Source organism: Anabas testudineus, chromosome 1 (assembly GCF_900324465.2).
Source record: "Anabas testudineus chromosome 1, fAnaTes1.2, whole genome shotgun sequence".
Lineage (NCBI taxonomy): Eukaryota > Metazoa > Chordata > Actinopteri > Anabantiformes > Anabantidae > Anabas > Anabas testudineus.
Window position 1 is genome coordinate 23,862,712 of NC_046610.1, and position 19,093 is coordinate 23,881,804.

At 38.6% G+C, this 19,093-nt stretch overlaps 1 protein-coding gene across 6 annotated transcripts in view; it reads left to right on the forward strand.

Moving 5' to 3' along the window:
• Positions 1-945: 945 nt before the first annotated feature.
• Positions 946-19,093, forward strand: part of rptor (regulatory associated protein of MTOR, complex 1) — a 151,109-nt gene continuing 132,961 nt past the window's right edge. Inside the window, exons 1-2 of one of the 6 annotated variants that reach the window (XM_026359910.1) lie at positions 946-1,683; positions 3,001-3,175. In XM_026359910.1, coding sequence (XP_026215695.1) covers positions 3,008-3,175 — 168 coding nt within the window. In that variant the 5' untranslated portion in view covers positions 946-1,683; positions 3,001-3,007. Of the gene's footprint in view, positions 1,684-2,112; positions 2,266-2,734; positions 2,792-3,000; positions 3,176-19,093 lie in introns of those variants that run through there. The other 5 variants (XM_026359914.1, XM_026359909.1, XM_026359912.1 and 2 more) reach the window with 5 other exon arrangements.

Genomic DNA, 19,093 nt, shown 5'->3' on the forward strand with positions numbered 1-19,093 from the left:
CTGTAGCTACTGTAAAAACACACAAAGCACCAACACAAGATGAATATGACAGATTCAAGATTAGGGATTTCAAAGAAAATTCAAGATTTGTTTATTCTAATAATATATTTGGTTGCAATCATTTCATTTATGGACAATTTTTCATGTTTAGAATCAGTTCAAAATGTAATATAATATATTATTAGATTGTCTCTGAGACAACTTTATTATTATTATTGTGTAGTTATAGAAAAAAATGTCTAATAAATGGCCATAGCACCTGTGTGACACAAACAACAACATTTTGGCAAAAAATATTTTGATTTTTGGCCGCTTGCTGACTTTGTGACATATGTTTTTCTGTAAACATTTAAATAGGGCACACTGTAAATTCTTTTTCAAGAATTTTGTGGAAATTGTAATTATTTTTATAAATTATTTTAACATAAATATCTAAGTTGTATATTTTCACGCTAATCCAACTTAAAATTTGAATTTTATTGACAGAACTAATAAACATGATTAGGCCTGACTTGAAGTCTTAACTCATAATTGAACTTAAATTAAGTTAAATGAATTATTTTCTTGGAGTTCATTCAATTTGTTAAATGAAGTTGATAAAATATGAAAGTGATTAGCATATTAGTAGTTATTGCTCTTAAAATATTGTTCTTCTTAGTTCTTTAAAGAAAAGTCATTTTGGAAGCTTACTATGTGTCTTTAATACACACATATATTAGATTGCAGTTGTTTATTTTCACATGAGTATAAACTATGTGAACCATGATAGAGGATAGAAGTAAGTCTGCACAACCACCTAAATTGTTCAATTAACTAATAAATCTAAATTGACCAAACTAAGATATAGGTTTACAAAGCATATTATACTTAGTCTAGATAGCATTTAGTTGCGTAATAAGAACAAAATGCACTTGTTAACTTGACAAATTTGAATTTTAAGGTGATTCTATGAATAGAGTTTGAAAGAAGTTACATTTTACAGTGACTTTAAATTTTAGATCATACATTTAAAAAAAAAATATCTAAACCTAAAAATCAAAACTTAACAAAATAACACAATAATAAAATAATGACTAACTCAGGTTCCTGCAGGTAAAAGCAGTAGATTTGCGTGATGCCAGCTTTTCCAGCAGCCTCTTCTTGGTCGCTCTCCGTGCAGCACATGTGTGTTTATATTTTGCTGTGACTCCACAGCGGTGCTGACGTTTCACGGCCGCTCCGCCGCCCCCACGGTGCATTCTGGGTCCGACCCAAGATGGCTGCGCCCTTGCAGAAGTGCTGAAGAAGTGCCTCTTCGGCGAATTTATCGGATCTTTGTGTGATTTCCGCGAGAATTACTGCGCCAAATCAGCTCCTAAGCTCGCTGGTTTGTAGGAGAAGACCACACGTCCCCAGTCATCGATAAGTGTGCTCGGTGCTTCGTGTGGCTGTGGCAGACTGTCCGTGTGAAGATGGGCCTCGTCTCCAGCCCCTTCCCATAGCGAAGAGCCGTGGGGAGAGGAGCCGCAGATTCTCCTGCAAACACGCACCCGTCCAACTTGGGTTTGACGGGTTTGACATACTATACCGGCTGTGGACGCTGCCCTACAACTTTCTGACCAGGATTGTTTGTGCGACCGTGTCTGTCATCGTCCGGAGACGGAGAGCTTCCCCTGCTCGGGTTGATATTCCCACCGCACCAAGGTCTGCCTCTGCACGCTTCGCTGCCACAACTAGCGCCATTTCTGCTGCTCTGCTCCGGCTCACTTATCTCTCTACTCGTGCTGTTTCGTAAGATACATGGAAAGGGGCTTTAAATAGCAGCGGCTTCCCATGCTGGGCGACAGCTGGCTGTGATATCCAGAAGCAGCTTCAGGGAAAGCTGTCGAATTAGGCGCGCTAGCTCGGCTAGCCGTTAGCTAGCTGCCCGGTTTATTTGTTAACCATCAGCTGGCTGCTAGAATAGAGCTTCGTCTGTGAAGTAAACACAGTCAGGCAGTGTTAACACAGCTACAGGTGCACATAACCAGACATACTCCTAAACTGTGGCATGAGCTGAGTTCACGTGGCTACCTGGAGCCCCGTCATGATGACATCATCCAGGTGTGTGATCCTGTCCTGATCACCTGGACAGCACACTGAAGAAAAGCAGGCAGCTGGCGTGTGAAGTTAGCTGGAGTGTGGAGCTGAAGGCATCTAGAGCAGAATGTGTTTGGTTTCAGTAGTTGTTATTATTGGAGCACTGAGTCATAACCAGCATGCTTTGAACTGAAGGAACTTTTTGATGTAAGGTCAGAAACTGCGAAACTCAGCAGCCATAGATGTTTTTCCTCATTCTCACTGTTCACTGTTGAGCTTCAAAACATTGCGTTGATTGCCGGCCCACTCGTGGTATCATTTTTACAGCCAGCTGAAGTGAATTTACTGCTGTTTTGACTTGAGTAGAAATGGAAAAAAGAAGGATCTCGGTGGCAGCTGTGCTAAATTTTCCATAGCAAAATTTAGTACCTACTTTTTCATTGGTCACCATGATTGATACTACAATCTAGAATTATGAGGCACAGTCCCATGCTGTAGATATTGTAGTTTTTACTTTCTTATTCGCTATTTTTGGTCCAGACACCAGTGTGTGGCATGTTGTCGTCACGGCATAGTTCACGCGCTCGTTGGGTTTTGCCCGGATTGCACAATTCCTCGCTTTGGTGGTTTGTTTCTAGCACACATTGCAGTACTACACTTTTAAATTCTCCAAGGAATGGTTGATAAAGATATTTGAGAATTTCTTCCAGAAAAGCCAGGATTTTGTGTAAAGGTATAAACTGAACTACATTTATGAAGTAGTAAGTAACTAATGTGAGTCTGTTAAGAGCTGATTTTGATCCTTAGGGGAAACCCTGTTAGCCAGTTTCATTGTTGTTGTGAGAGTAGCAGCCACAATATTATCACATTGTTGGGTTGTGTGATAGTGGTTTAGAGGAACTTCTCAAATCTTTTGTTACCAACTTGAGCTCTTCCCTGCAGGGCCCTTATGAAAATGGACTCAGACTTGCTTCATTCACCAGCCGTGGGCCTTGCAGATGAAGAGGAGGCCGACATGAATGACTGGAAACTTCCTCTGGCCTTCATGAAGAAACGGCACTTGGAGAAGATTGAGGGCTCCAAGGCTTTAGCACAGAGCTGGAGGATGAAGGACAGGGTAAGTTTACTGCTTGTGCTGTTTTTTTTCTTGTATTGATGTAAAGCTCATGCATCAAGAGTTGGTGAGGGTAAAAACCTGCACAGATATTAAAATAAATTAAACGTCTCAGAGGGGATCATGCAGATTTTTCATAGGTGTAGGTAATAAAACAGTTGATTCTAATTATCTTTTCATGGGATTTATAGACATTAACAAAATTACAGAACATCACCAGCCTTTACCTTTATTGGACAAAACACTTTTGCTGTTATGCTGTTTTAATAAATAATTAATTATGTTGCCAAGAATTAAGTATGCAGATGGTGGGTATATATCAGGGCCTGAATTACAGTGCGTGATTGCGCATAATTTTAAGGATTACCGCAAATCTAACACTTAGAATGTAAGAAATTCCCACATACCATTACAGCAATTCTAACCTACAAGAGCCCAGACCAATTTCTACTGAAAGTAAAATGATGTGGGATATAGGGAACACCTTTCTTAATGTGTTGGTGATACCCAGTCAAGAGGAGTATACTACACCCTAATTACACCTGGAAAGAAACACATACTCCACATGAGAAAGCTAACCTGTCCATGAAATGACAACAAGGCATACAGTACTCTATGTTGCAAGCTATGCTGCCCAAGGGGACACAGTTTAACTTTAAAAAAATATTGTTGGTGACACCTGTGTCACCGTGCGTTCCCCATGGGTTAAATGATCATTCTCTGTCCACTCTCTGCAAAGTTAGTGTCTCTCGCATGCCACACTAGTACATTGACTAAAATGTTATGTACATCAACCGAGGGTGAAGTCACCCATAAAAAAATGCCGGATCCCGAAAGAACTAGTGCAGTGATTTCAGCGTTAACAACGCTAATCCTCAGGATCCTCAGACATGTGTGGTAATGTTAAAAAAATGAAATGATAGTCCGAAGATAGGTTTCAGGCAACTGGCTTGAATATAACAGCAGTGAATTGGGCTGCTCAGTTTTTTTATAATGCAGCCTAAAGTGCTTCGACTGTTACCAGAGGATCTTAGTAAACATACAGAACTTTAAGTTGACACTCAGACTGCGACAGACACAGTGAAAACAGCGTGAGGTAGAGGTAGATTCTGGAAAGAACGTGATAATGACGGCTGCTACTGAAAGAGAAAGAGACAAAAAATAACCACACTGTGTGTAGTTCAGAGCATCCATGATGCCAGAAAAGATTGCATTTGACTGATGTGAGCATGAACGCAGCTCAAACACCACTGCAAGTCCTATATTCACTGAGTAATGGAAACATCGGCAAAGCCTATTTCAGGGCTTGGGTTTCATTAAGATCAGTTTGATATTGAGATGATTAAAAGCTGAGGTGTCAGAAGACAGGAAAATAATAGAGCATGGTGATGAGAAAATAAAGGGGACCACCAAAAAAACAAGTAAGGACACTGATTTAGCTCACTGTGATGACCACTAGATGAAGGAGAGAAAAAAGGAGAAAAAAATGAATTGTTCAGAGAATTCCTGAAGTTGGATGTAGCAGTAAAATACAAATATAAAAATTAGAATGAAAACAAATGAAATACAGTGAAAATGTGAACCTGCTGCCAATAGCTGGCTAGTGTAACTTAGCAGTTCAGCAAGACTGAAAACAGGGGCAAACAGCAAGTCCTGCTGTGTGCAAGGAAACAAAATCTGCCTACCAGCTGGAGATGAAACGGTTTGAAAATGTAATTTTACGATTATAGTGAAGTGTTGTAGAATGTTCAAAAACTACTGATACACAGACTGAAGTCATTAATTAGTAGTTAGTATTAGTTTTGTTATTAACTGTCTCTGACACACGCGCTGTCTATCTTCTGTAATTTATTTGAGTCCATAAGTACAGGTAAGACTGTAATGGAGACCCAACATCTGACATACAGTAAATATCAGTAGTGCCAGGGAGTTTGGTTCTGTTCCCCAGTTTTTTAAAACAAGCAATAAGAGACCAGTTCATTAGTAATCTAGTATTATATCAATTATTCCAGCGATCAATTGAGTAATTGGATAAGAAATAAATTTAGTTTATTAAAAAGCAGCAGTAAATATACAGAAGTGGAAATCAGGCAAGTCTCTTGAAATGAACAAGTGATTGGGTTTGATTTTTAGAAAAATCTATATTTTTATTGCTTAATGTGCAGACATAATTATTAGCCGTCATTTAGTGCACTTAAGAGCCATTTTATATTCTAGGTTTTAAGAACATTTTCTAAAATGGAAATGCTACTACTTATATACATAAATAAATCCTTTGAGTTGTGCAACTTCACTTTCAGAACTACAAGTTTCAACCGTAGTACAGCTGAGGAATAATGTCAGCCTTTGCTTTCTTTTTGGAGGCTTTGTGGCGTTTATAGGAGGCAAAAAGGAGTGCATAGGATGGTTGGAATAAGAGTCAGTGAAGACCAGGGTCTAATTTTACAAACCTCCCGATATAAAGGACCTTACCTGTTACCTGCGCTTTCCAATCAAATGTGAAGATGACCTGGCCCGTACACCAACATTAGTGACTTAAACACATACTGTTTATTCACTCACTTTTCTGTTTTCATCCTCTTCTCGTCCACTGTCCACCAGCACTTGTTCCCATACATGAATATATATATTTTTTTGGCTAGCTGTTGCCATTGTGTAACTCAGGGATACCCAACCCTGTGGAGAACCTGTTGAATTCTATCATGTTTTTACTAAGACAACACGTAATAAAAGTTATTCATGAGAATCCACCTCTTTACGCGAAAAGCTCACATTAATAACTTGTGTTGGGTTCATTTTGTGGATGCTTTCTGCTGAGATCCTCAAGCTGTGACTTACCGTTGTTGTGGTAGGCTAGTTTTGTTTGACAATCAATGCACCATAAAGAATTTTCCAGGGATCGGAGGTGGTTCTCAAAAATTTCATTGAATACATACTGAACATTGAACCTCAGAGCTCTCCCTCACAAATTACCACAGTGTGTTTCAACTCCTATAAAGCTGTCGTTTGATCCACTGCAGTGCTACTAACCTGATTATTTCATCAGAATGACGGCTACAGCACATTACTATTAGAATAATGGCAAATGGCACATAATCATACATAACCCTGAAAGACTCTGCACCTGCTGTAAAAATTCACGCAAATGGAAATTTAACACCTCGCTGCTGTTAGAAATTATTCTGCAATACCAGGGAAACATAGAACACATTGAATCATGATTAAATTTGAGGCTGCTATTGGTTTAACACAGGTAATAGGGGCTGACTGCGGTCATTCCTATCAGAAAGTCATGCTAAATTGACTGCATAACTTTTTTTATTGCTCAGAGCATTTTCAGGCTGTGAACCCTCATTTGTACACTTGTGGGAATTTATCCTTTCACATTTCTGGGCTGAGATAGCTAGAAATAAAGAGAGCTTTTTATGTTTTATGCTTTGACTTTTAATGCAACTCTCGCCTGGAGTTAAATCCATCTTTTCAGATGTCAGTTTTTGCTAAATAATTCATTTAAATGCTATAATTTTAGAGGTAATATTTTTTAAAGAATATGATTGAAAGAACAATTTAACCTGAACTATCGTTTATTGTTTATTTTTTTAGCACATTTCAGCACAACTGTGGCCATGGTTTGCTGATACTTTGTGATACTGTGATTACATACAGGATAGATGCCATTCACGTACAGATCTTTTCCTTTAATTTCCATTGCACAGGACTCCAGTATAAAACAAGCATCTGGTATTCTAACCTGTCATGGGATGAATGATGAAGTGTTTTGTGAAGTTAAAAACTGTGCTTTAAAGGCATTTTTACTAACCCTAACTATGTTTGTTTAGTGTTTCAAACTAATTCACATGTCTGTGTGTAATCCCAACAAAATCACTCGGTTTGAACATTTCTTGTCAGCCTTTGGCTAAAATGGGTGAAAAGGAGTGTTCCACTTATGGTGCCATTGTAAGAGATGGCAGCTGCCATTTTGATGCCTATTGCCAGCAGGGGTGCAGTTTCGAGAGATGCCTGCCTCCGTATGTCGAAGTGTGCTTACAACCAGCACTGGGTTGTAAGCAAACCTATATGGTTGCTAAAGGTGGAGGACCTGTTGGTTCATTCCACTGTTGACCAGGTAACAGCTGTTGACCCATGTGTTTAAATATGTGTTTGTGAACAGCTCCAAGTCTTTTTCACTATTTGTGCAGTATTATTGTGCATTGTGGCACCTGCCAAGTGGAATAATGATAACAGTTTTCAGATATCTGAATTTCTGTCTTTATTGTACCATAAAGGTGAGGACTGTATTCAACTAATAAAAGTAGACTTAAATTGATTCCAAAGCTAGAAAAGGCTAATTTTAAAAGGGATTCTCTACACCAGGTAAAGTAAAATGGGGTGCATCTGTTTGAACTTTTTACATTTTTAATTAGATTTGAACTAATTTAAAGATGACCATGCACCTCCCATTTGAGATTTGACTTGGCCAAGAAGGCGGCAGAATGTGGACAGGTGTAGCTGGACAACAAACCACTGATTTGTTTCTGTTTTTTTTAAGACGTGACCAAATTGTTTATTTAGCAGCTTCTAATATTTTTGCTGTCTCTTTGTTGGATTTGTTTTGACTTTTCAGTTTAATGATGGTTTGCTTTGCTGCCAGTGACGGCTTGAGCAGTCATATTCAACAGCAACAGGTTGTAAATACAAAGACTTTTTATCTTCTTAAGTCAACTAACAAGGGAATAACGCACACCTTGCCATGGAAATACACAGCAGACAATTTTTGGAAATATTGTTTAGCCACTAAAATTGGGGATGTCTGAATGAAAAGTGGCTGTAATTCTTACACGGTTTAATCAGTATTTTCAACCAAACCCTTAAATCAAAGCCAACATTCAACACTTGCATGCACAACTTGTTGGTTTCAGTTCAGATCCACTGTGGTGGAATAAAGAGGTGAAATGATGATGGAAACTATGTCCCGGGCCACATATACATGAAGATGACCGTTTCTCCTGAATACCTGAATATGTGATTTTTTTAAAAGATTTTGTTCAACAGCACAATGAGTTTTAAAATTATTTTGTAATCAATAGCTTCTCGGAGCTAGATGTGACATGAACGTGCATGCCCAAAATCGTTCTCTCCCCAGTTAGGGTTATGTTTCCCAGTTCCCAGTGGATCTGTAAGCTCTGTAATGTTAGAGTGGTTGGCCGCAAACTTTACGTCTACCCCTTCCCATCCTTACATTTTAGCCTCTTTATAAAGCCTGGCAGCATTCTGTCCCCTCCTGATGCCCATTTGTCCTGGCCAGATATCCTGTCAGACTGTCTGCTGTGAACAGAAATTGCGTCACTGAGGCTTTTTTTTAGGACTATGTGTGCTGTTCAGCTTGTGGATCAGAATTTATTGTAGTCAATTATAGACTGTATAAACAGGAGTTTTTTTGTTAGTGATACTTGTTAAAATAATAGAATTAATAACTCACCAGCACAGCACCTGGTATTTTAGCATTTTGGAAGTAGTAAAAGAGAAAATGCAAGTAAGACCAGATATAAGTGAAAATAGAAATGCTTGTTAATTTTATTTGAAATAAACCTGTAGCAGACAACATACTAACACATAATGTAGGGTTACTGCCCTATTTAGCGCTTCTGTCTTTAATTAAGAGTCTCATCAGGATCTGAGAACTGCTAATGAATAGCTCCAAGAATAAAAAGATTCATGTTGTTCAATGACTACTCAGAAGTCACTATGGGAGGCAAATGTCAGTGCAAAACAAAGAACAATCAAAGAAAATCTATTTTCCAATCTAACTATTAGCTGGAAAAAATTAAGCTTTGCTGTGAAAAATAAAGATTTGATATCAGCAAAATTCTAACACATAAATAGTTGCTTAATTAATTCTGATTTGAAAGACTATAATGCATGAAGCAGTTTACACAGCTTTACATTTAGCAGTTTGTTGCTTTTCCTGCTTTCCTGCACATTGCTATTGCTCGATGTTTCACAAGACTTCCACTGATTCTTGTATTCTGTGCTTTATATCCTGGTGACAAAAATTGGAATAAACCCCTTCCCTGGTTTAGAGAAAACTGAAATACATGTTGGAGAGCCATTTTAGGATTGTGGGATGTATTTCCCTTAGTCGTATCTGATCACTGTGTGAGGCATTTCTTAACTAACTTGTAAATTTGGTTACCCTAAATTTAGTGAAACTACATTATTTTAAGGTAGAGCTGCATGCTGTTGTGAAAGTCACAACATATTATTCCCAGAATAAGATTGTCATTATCAAAATACTGATGATGTCACTATTAGGGATACAAGGCTCTACTTCAACCATGTCTTTCTAGATATTCTATCTCAGTGGTCTAGTTATTGCCTTTATTTTCCCCACTGCCCACAGCACTGTTGTAATTAACACAGAGACAGCACAGTGTTGTTAAAACACTTTGTTACAACGCAGTGTTGGATTGTCAAAGCAGGCTGTAGCTGTGTTCAGATCACCTGCGGGTGTTTGTTGAACAATGTTCTTTCCTGGGATTTTCAAATTGTACGTACCAAGTAATTTGTCATTTATGTGACCTCCCCTCTGGACTCACAAATAGCTCCAGGCTGTTTAGTTTTTGTGTTAAGTTTTTTTTTCGTTTCATAAGTACTTAAACTACTTAGAACCTACTTAGTTTGATCATTCATTATCTGGTGGACTTCTTATTTGATTTTTGGGAAGAGTATGAGTCGCTGTGACCTGTGATGTTGTAACTTGCACTTTTCTCGACAGCTGTTTCTGGACATGCACGCACACACACACACACACACACACTCATTTCGGTATCTCTCATAAACTTCCCTGCTGGTTTTCACATGCACCTGCCTGCTGTGTTTTTCGACATACAAATAATGAAATCAATAAGTCATCAATATCCAAGCTCGTTATAATAATGTGGAAATGAGACAGGTGGTCTGTGCTGCTTTATCTTCTGCATCATTAGTTGAATTCAATCAATGCACGCAGTTCATTAGGCAGCATATAGACTTTTAGTCAGGGAAGCATGAAAACAAAATGAAATGTGTTTGCTTAGTAGTAAAAATAATTACGTGCTAGTGATTTAATATCTTTGTTGAATGATGGCAGCAGGTTCACAATAGTCAGTATGTGTGGAAACGTCCTCAAATCAAAGTTTTAGATTTAACATACTCCCTAATACGAAGCCTGTGTAATGCCTGCCTACCCAGGTGTGAATATAGCAGGTAATTGTCCAGAGAATTTACAGCAAGCATGTAGGAGGTTCCTTTCAGCTGATCTACTCAGCACAACACCAGAAAATATAGGAAATATTTACTATGTATTTATTATTTTTTCTCTTGTTGTATTACATGAAACTGGGGTTATACTGTATACATAAAGCATTGCTTCTAATTATGCCACTGGCTTTATTTGAATGTTCTCTAAACAAAATACTATAATTCCATGCTGTACCTTTTTTTTGGCGAACATATACAATTGAAAGGCGGTAATTATAACTATTATTTTGTATGTCCTCAAGCACAGAGAAAAAATCTAAAAGCATGTTACACAATGTTAACAGAGCAAACACAGTGGGGGAAAAAAAAGTTTTAGAGATTATTAAACTTTCTACTGTATAACTGTGTGAGAGGAGCATGCAGTTGCTTGAAAAGTAATTGCTCCTCCCTGGATAAACAAAGGGTGGTCATGCAGACAGACGGCAAATACTGTATATCCTTAGTGTCTGCCTGTACACTTATATTTTAAGTAAGTGACACCCATTCAATGGTGCATTAAACAAGCTTGAAAGCATAGTGCAGGTTAATCTTTTTTCTTACATTTACAATGACACATACAGTCAAAGGTTTTGGTGTGCTTTAAACTAAGTGTATGTTGCAGCCTTTAACATTGTTTGAAACCGCCTTTCTCACAATGGAACTCAAACAACTCCTGCCACGTTTTTTTGTGTCACCATTTTTGACAAAGCATTTTCTGAAAGTATCCAAATTTGTGCAATTGTGTGTATCAGGACTGCACAATGAATGGTTTCAGTAGTACTTGGGTGAAATTCCAACACTTTAACTGCATGTGCCTGCATATAGTGACCTCTCATTTAAACTGTAATAATAAGGTACACCAATTGTGTTACGTAGCTGATGGTAATGTTAGTTCAGATTCCAGCAGCAGTCATTCCTGTCTTTTCAGTCATCACAGAATAGAAAAGCTTGAAAAGAAGCAGGGACACAGTGCTGTTTCATATTTTTTGGAGACCACTACTGACATATAGTTCACCTGCAGAGCCTTGCATGAAAAAGTTATGTTGTAAATAAACAATGTTCTTATTCAGTGCGTGGTGCACATTGGGTTTATTTATGAGGTCTAATAAACATGTTTCGTGTTCTCTCCTCATTATGAAATTTAAATGGAATAATTATTAATATTGGTCAATATGAACTAAACATAGCCATCGTTTCTCATGTTCAGTTCAATTGAATTCAGTTTTATTAGTGCCAGATCATAACAAAAGTAACTGTTTCATGCATTGTGGTCACTACAATGAACAGCTATTCAAAAGCTGTTCTTTTGTACATGCATCAGTTAGTTAGTAGAGCCATGGACAATATGTCCTTTTTGCAGAAAATCCTAGAGTAAGTATTAGAATATATTAAAATGTGAGAGAACATCAGATTAGCATTATTATTTTTTTTTTAATTTCATAGCTTTTACACAGTATATCATTTTCTGCTATTGGTTTGTTAAAAACATGTATGTTTTTTGTCAAACGCATGTACATGAAAAAAGTTTCTTTTAATAATTTCAATTGCATTGTTTTTTTCATGAGAGGATTAAACAAACTTGACTAAGGTTCTCCTAATTCATGCATGGAAGCGTGAAGACCTCACACAATATAAATGTATGCCCAACAAATCCCATTTTAACGGCATTTGGAGACAGTGAATATGAAAACTCCCTTTAAAGCAAAAAGCCTCCAGTAGAACCAGGCTCAGGGTGGGTGGCCATCTGCCTCAACCGGTTGGGGTGAGGGGAAAGAGAACAGTATTCCCTCATGAACTTGCATTCATCTATTTATTAATACCATTTTCTTTAGATTCCTAAAAGACTTTCTTGTCTTTGAAGAGTAGACCTCTCCTCTTTTCTCGTTTGTAGGTCAAATGTCCAGAACCTGACCTGTCGCTGGCAGCTAGCCGTGGCACCTCCAACCCAGGAGGAGACCAGTGCTCACTACAATTTTAATAACCTTAATTTATTGCCTGACACAGCAAATTAAATAGTCAGGGGGCATTGATCGATGCAATGAGCAGAGCTTGGGGGGGTTGAGCGGGAGTCTTAAAAGGGGAGAGGGAGAAGACTGGAAAGTCCCCTGGAGTCCTGGACAGTTATTAATGAGAGGAGAAAGGCTCCCAATTACATGCACAGGCCCAAATGGGAAGACATGCTCACGCACACAAGCCTTTACAAATAATTTGTCTTGTTTTTTCCTTCCCCGTTCCTCTCTGTTTGTCTAACTTTTCTGTTTCATCACTTTTTTTTTTTTTAACACTACAAAATGATGATTGGAAATCCATAACGATTAGAGCATACCCATATTAAAATCTAATTTTACTAAGGCTTTTTTTCTGAGATCAATGCCAACAGTCCAGTTAACAGGTTGGGGCCACCCTTTTTATTAAGAGCTACTTGTTAAGGGTCAAAAGGTTCTTTAGGGGAGGAGGCCCCGGGGAAGACCCAGGACACGTTGGAGGGACTATGTCTCTCGGCTGGCCTGGGAACGCCTCGGTGTCCCCCCGGAAGAGCTGGAGGAGGTGTCTAGGGAGAGGGAAGTCTGGGCATCTCTGCTTAAGCTGCTCCCCCCGCGACCCGGCCCCGGATAAGCGGAAGAAAATGGATGGATGGATGGAGGTTCTTTATTCACTGTGGGAGTGCTCAGCTTTCATCTTTTCTTCTGATCACTGTCTTTTACACTAGCGTCTCCCTGACTTTTGATGAAATTTTGATTACAGTCCTGTCTCTGTGTTTTTACTGGTACTGCAATTTATTTTCATTATTGGCAAAGACTCAATCAAAAACTCTGATGCCACATGAACACGCTCTCAAATCTGGCATTTTCCCCCAAGAAACAACCTGATTATTTACTATATTCCATGCACATAGTTTAAATCCCACCAGTTAGATTTACCAGCATTTTACGCACTAACCAGCAGGTCATTTACAAACCTAGTTTCAAATGAACTTCCGTACATAGGAGGTAACGTGAAATAAACAAAGCCAATAAATCGGTGAGAATACAGTGGACCACATCCATGTGCTGTCCGCAACCATGACCTGGAACAGAAAAGCACTATCCCTTATTAATTTGTATTACTCTCATGCAAATAAGAGTAATACAAAGTATCACATTTATTATAAATTTCATCAGGGTAGTTTTTATTAGGCAGGTAATTAATGTCACCCTGCTGAGCCATTTAATTATAATCATCATTATATGTCTTCAGTATACCTGAGGTGGCAGGTTTCACTAGTATTTACTCAAGTACACATTTCCGTTTCTTGTTTGTATTTTTTTTTTCTCGTTCTTGTTGAGTTTAAAAAAAACAAATAGATAGCTTTTAGATATGATAGATTTTCAGTTTACTTTGACATTTTAGCTGCTCTGACAGTAACATTGTTACTCTTTCTCTCTCTCTCTGGACTTTGCATTTATATGTCTCTGAAATGCTGTCATTTCAGCTGTTGTCCTTTAAAGGGCAAAGCTGCCTTGGTTCCTCCCAGTTGAGTCTCTGTCTTTTTATAATATGTTTTAGATATAAATGTACTTCCTTGGGATTTTGATGTCGATGTTTTGCTTCCCCCGCAGAGCTGACAGAGAGCATCTACAAGCATATTTAGGGCGAAATCGCTTCAGTTTTTTGAATTGTTAGATTGTCTGTTTATTCAAATGAAACATAGCACACAGCGATCACACTTCTGCGCAAAATAAAGTAATACAGTAAAGTGATCTTTCTGTCAATAGAGGATCTAACTCCTAACAAACAGAAGGTCTACCCTTTAGCTTCCAAACAGCTTCAGTCTTCATTGACTTTTTCATCATTTGGGTCCTTAGCTGTGTCTCAAGGGACTTTGGATCATTCTTGACAGAAAACCTTCAGTTCTTTCAAGGGTGAAGAGAAGCAAAAATCTTCAGTTAGTTTCATGAAACCTCACTGAGGTTTAGCTCTGGTGAGAGGGTAGCCCATGGTAGACTTTCAGCCTCTTTCTTGTATCTATGAAATTAATCTTGAGCTATCACTGTGTTTTAAGAGACCTTTGGGTCTTTAAACAGTGGTTTGGCAAACATCAGCATGTTAACATCATCATTCAAAGCTCATGTTAGCAGGCTGACATTAGCATTCAGCTCAAAGCACTGCTGTGCCCAAGTTTAGCCTCACTGAGTTGCTAGTGTTGCTGTAAATTTCTTGTGTTCAGTAATTTCACAGAACAGTAAGCAATGCAAATTCTGTGAGAGGGCTGTCACCTTAGTTTCATGTTTCATGTGTTCCTGGAGTATTGTGGACATGGAGTTGGGTACCCGACCAGAAAAGTTGTTCATCATTTTGCATTCGTTAGGATAGGATCATGGCGTACACCATGCAAGTGGGAAAAGGGCGAGGTGAGAGGAGGTCAGCTGAAAATGAATGAGGTGATATGCTGCAGTGAGCCTGTGTGTGTGGATGCATGTACATGTCGAGTCTTGTCGTGCTGAGTCCCACTAGCACACTGACCTTTTACTCTGTTGGCAGGAAAGCAGAGGGCTCCTTAATTATGTTCATAACAACAGCACTTGTAACCCTGCTCAGCCACAGGACACCACATGACCCGCTCTATATACACAATACCTGTACTATAGGGCTGTACTACACACTGAGAAGGTGTCTAAACTACCTACAAAAGGTCACTTGTCACTATGGCACAGACGTACATTCAAGTAGGAGATAGTATCTGTGGGAACTATGAAATGACAACATCCTTTAATAAACATGTATGTATACAGTTGTTTCCTTTTCTGTACACTAGTATTGTGAATAACTTGTAAATCGTAAATAAATTTAAAAAAGTGTAACACATTTATAATTGACCAGCAGTCAAGAGTACAGTCTTAAGGTTCTTTTTACATGCAGTTGAAAACCTTACCCTAACCTTAGCAAGTTTTGAACAAGTTTTGCATTAATGTAGATTTTTCACTTATGTTTAACTTTAGTCAAGACATATGCTCTTCAAGTTATACACTGTTAGGTAGTGCTGCTCCCATCTGGGAAGTCCATCCATTGGAACAGCTAATGGCTAATTACACGTACCAGCTAAGTAATTGGACTTTCCCACAACCCCCAACTTATTCCAGCTCACAGATGTTAACTGCATAGCTTTAGTAGACTTTCTGAATTTTTATTCTCTGCTGGTTGTCTGTATTGGAGCAGAAAGAGCCCCTTTTCACATTGCAAACTGTCTGAATGTATCAAATACACAGTGGTACCTGGCTTATTCAGACATCTACAGAAAACTTGGTTCTTTCACTTTAAGTCGGACCTTTTTTTTTAAATGCAGTGAGGTACTGGTCCATGTGTTGATCACTGTTTCATTCAGCTCTTTAAGTCCACTGCTTTCCCTGTCTGCATTTTTTTTTTACACATGCTCCTGTAAAAAGGAGAATGGAAAAGTTCAGATGAATTTTTTGGGCTGGCATGTTTGAGTGTTTAGAAACATGATGTTGCTTAACTTCAGCTTTGTCAAATTGTTTTGGCCATTCCACTAAAGTCTGCAAGCCATACACCCTGGCGCCTTCTTTATAATCTATGGAGACTTTAATCGTGCCACCCTCGCCAAGACACTTACCCAGTTTGTAACCTGCCTCACCAAGGGGGAGAGGACACTGGACCTGTTGTATGCTAATGTAAAGATGCCTACAGCTCCACTGCCCTCCCCCCACAAAGTCAGATCACAACCAGGTATATCTCCTCCCACAGTACTCACCTTTGGTTCAGAGGCAGCCTGCCACCATTAAAACTGTAAAAATGTGGACAGAGGGGGCACACACTGCCCTGCAGGGATACTTTCAAGATACAGATTGGAAAACTCTTTGTGAGCCTCATGGTGAGGACGTTGATGGACTGACGGACTGCATCACTGACTACATCAATATCTGTATGACACCCACGTACCCACAACAACCATTTGCTGCTTTCCCAACAATAAGCCCTGGGTTACTCAAGACATCAAAGCCATTCTGAATGACAAAAAGAAGGCATTCAGGTCAGGAGATGGGGAGGGGAAGGAGGCTTACAAGAGGGAAAGGGGAACAAACCCTTCAACGTAACAACGCCAAGGAGGTGTAGAGGGGCATTACGAGTGGACCAGTGGTCTGGCAGCAGTGTTTTTCATGTTGAACTTAACCAAAAATATCTAAGCATTACACTCTCTTATTGTAAATTTTTATCACAGCATTAGTGTTTACACTCTGTACTGGAACACTCTGTACTGTACTGGATACGTAGTTACTATCCTAATCTATTCAAACGATATGTTCATGACAAGCTGTAAAATGTCTTTTTTTTTTAAAGCTTTTGCTTATATACAGACGTTGAAAGGTCAGGGAGGAATTCACACAGTAGGCAGCTTCATATGAATTTACTGTATGTCTTACAGTTATTGGTTAGCAGTCTCAAGAAACTCATGAGCTTACATTTCATTGTCACCAACTAACACTGTAGTTTTTGTAGTTTTTTCTCTTTGTCTTGTCTACTTGGCAGCAGCTTAAAAGAATTCTCTCCTGGGTTTCAAAATAATCATTTCTAATTGATTTTGTGTCTAGACTTACCTGTTTTATTGTTTAATTTGTTTTAAAACAAAAAAGATCCTGACATAATTTTCAAGAATGTTTACCTATTTCTGTAATACATGTCAGTTTGGGATGTCAAACCTGTCTTATTGAAGTTTGTTCAGTAATCATTACAGGTCTTTTGGCTGTCACAGACGTGACTTGCTTCAGGCACAGGGAAGAAATTCAATTCATTAATTCTCAAAAGCACACTTTAAGAATGGTTGTTGCAGACAATGCTGTAGTCTTTTCTCTCTCTTGTAGTTGTGCTTCCTCCTCTCTGTCTCTGTTATACTCTGCAGGTATCCTCTGCCTTGAAGCTTTATATTTCCAGAGTGCAGTTACTGGCCTTATAGACCTACCCAATATTTTTGCGGCTTGTTGTTGTTGTTTTTTGTTACCTGCCGTTCTTTTCTCTCTCCTCTTTCCACTCACCCCAACTGGTCGAGGCAGATGATCGCCCACCTTGAGCCTGGTTCTGCTATAGGTTTCTTCCTCTAAAGGGGGTTTTTGGTCTCCACTGTCGCCTGGTGCTGCTCAAGTGGGGTTGTTGGGTTTTTATATAATTCTGTATACAGTTATATTTTGGGAGGTCTTAAACCTTACACTGTAAAGGGCCTTGAGAAGACCTCTGTTCTGTTAAATTGAATTGAATTTGGAAATATGTCATCCATGTTACTAAAATAATCTACTAGGAATGTGTGCTTGCAAGCATCTGAAATTCCACTGTAGATTCTTGCCTGAAGATGTTGGATTGAGCCAATTTTTATTTTTCTTCACAGTTTTTTTGGAGTCCCTTGTCCTCAAATGTTCAAATGAATGAGGAGGGCTGTTCTTTTTTTCTCTGGGTTTAGGTTGGCCTGTACTCTGCTTTAGAATTACAGTAGCCTAGACTATAAATAATTGTACTTTTTTAGTTATCAAGTTGCAACTATCATGTCAAGTTGTTTTCTAGGAGTCTTAAAAGACTTTTTTAGAATAAAAATTATACAGATCTTGTCTGTCATTTTCTTTTGTTTGTGTTTTGTTTTTGTGAAGTTTATTAGATGCAAGTGTCTAGAATAGATGGGGCGGTATGTTATATCATAAAATCTCTCAAAGCAAATTTATGACTTGTGATATTGGTCAATATAAATAACGTTTGGTTTGGTCACACAGGCTTGTTTATTTTCCTTAATACTAAGTAGTTATTTCCCCTTGCCAGTGTTCTCACTCATGATTGCACACAGTTTAGAATGACAAGGTCCCATTAAGGCTGATGTCTACTGCGATGTACAAAAAAAAAAGTGTTTTTCAGAAGTTAAGAGTGAGGAAGGCGTCATGCCTCACTTTTACTGCATGGTGCAATTTGCACTGTAGGAGACTTGTGCTGCCTTATCAAGGTACTGTGTGTAGAGCTTGCAACATAACCCAAGGATCAATGTTTGTTCTATTTTGATAACCTGTTTTGCTTTCCACTCACATCCTGCCACTGCGGTCTCTGTGTTGGGGTTCATTACTGGGTGAGACACCTGGTCACATCTGGCGTCAATGCTGCTGCCACATTTTGTCATGTACAGTGCTGTAAAAAATATTTAAAACCCCTTCTGATTTCTTTCTTTTTTTGATTGTAACTCATACTAAACAGTTTTAGATCTTCAATCCTGAGCAAACGCAAAATAAATGTTCATATTAATTGTATTTTCGTAGGACTGCAAACTGTCTGAATTCTACCACAACAATCCTAGGTAATGCCCTTAAATTTTGGGAGAATGTTTTATGGATCAATACTTTTGACTCATTGTTTGGAAGACGGGGTGTTTCAGATTTTTTCAAAAAGAACATCATACTGACTGTACAGTCAAATATGGAGGTGGCAGTGTAATATTGTGGGAATGCTTCAGGTTCAGGGCGACTTGTCATAACTGAGGCAAACATACATTCAAGTCTCTACCAGAGAAATCTGAAAGTTGATGAGAAGGTTTGAGTGTATCATCAGTCTGAGTTGAAGCTCAGATAAAAACTTGGTTATGCAGCAAGAAAATGATTCCACACATAAGAGTAAGTCGAC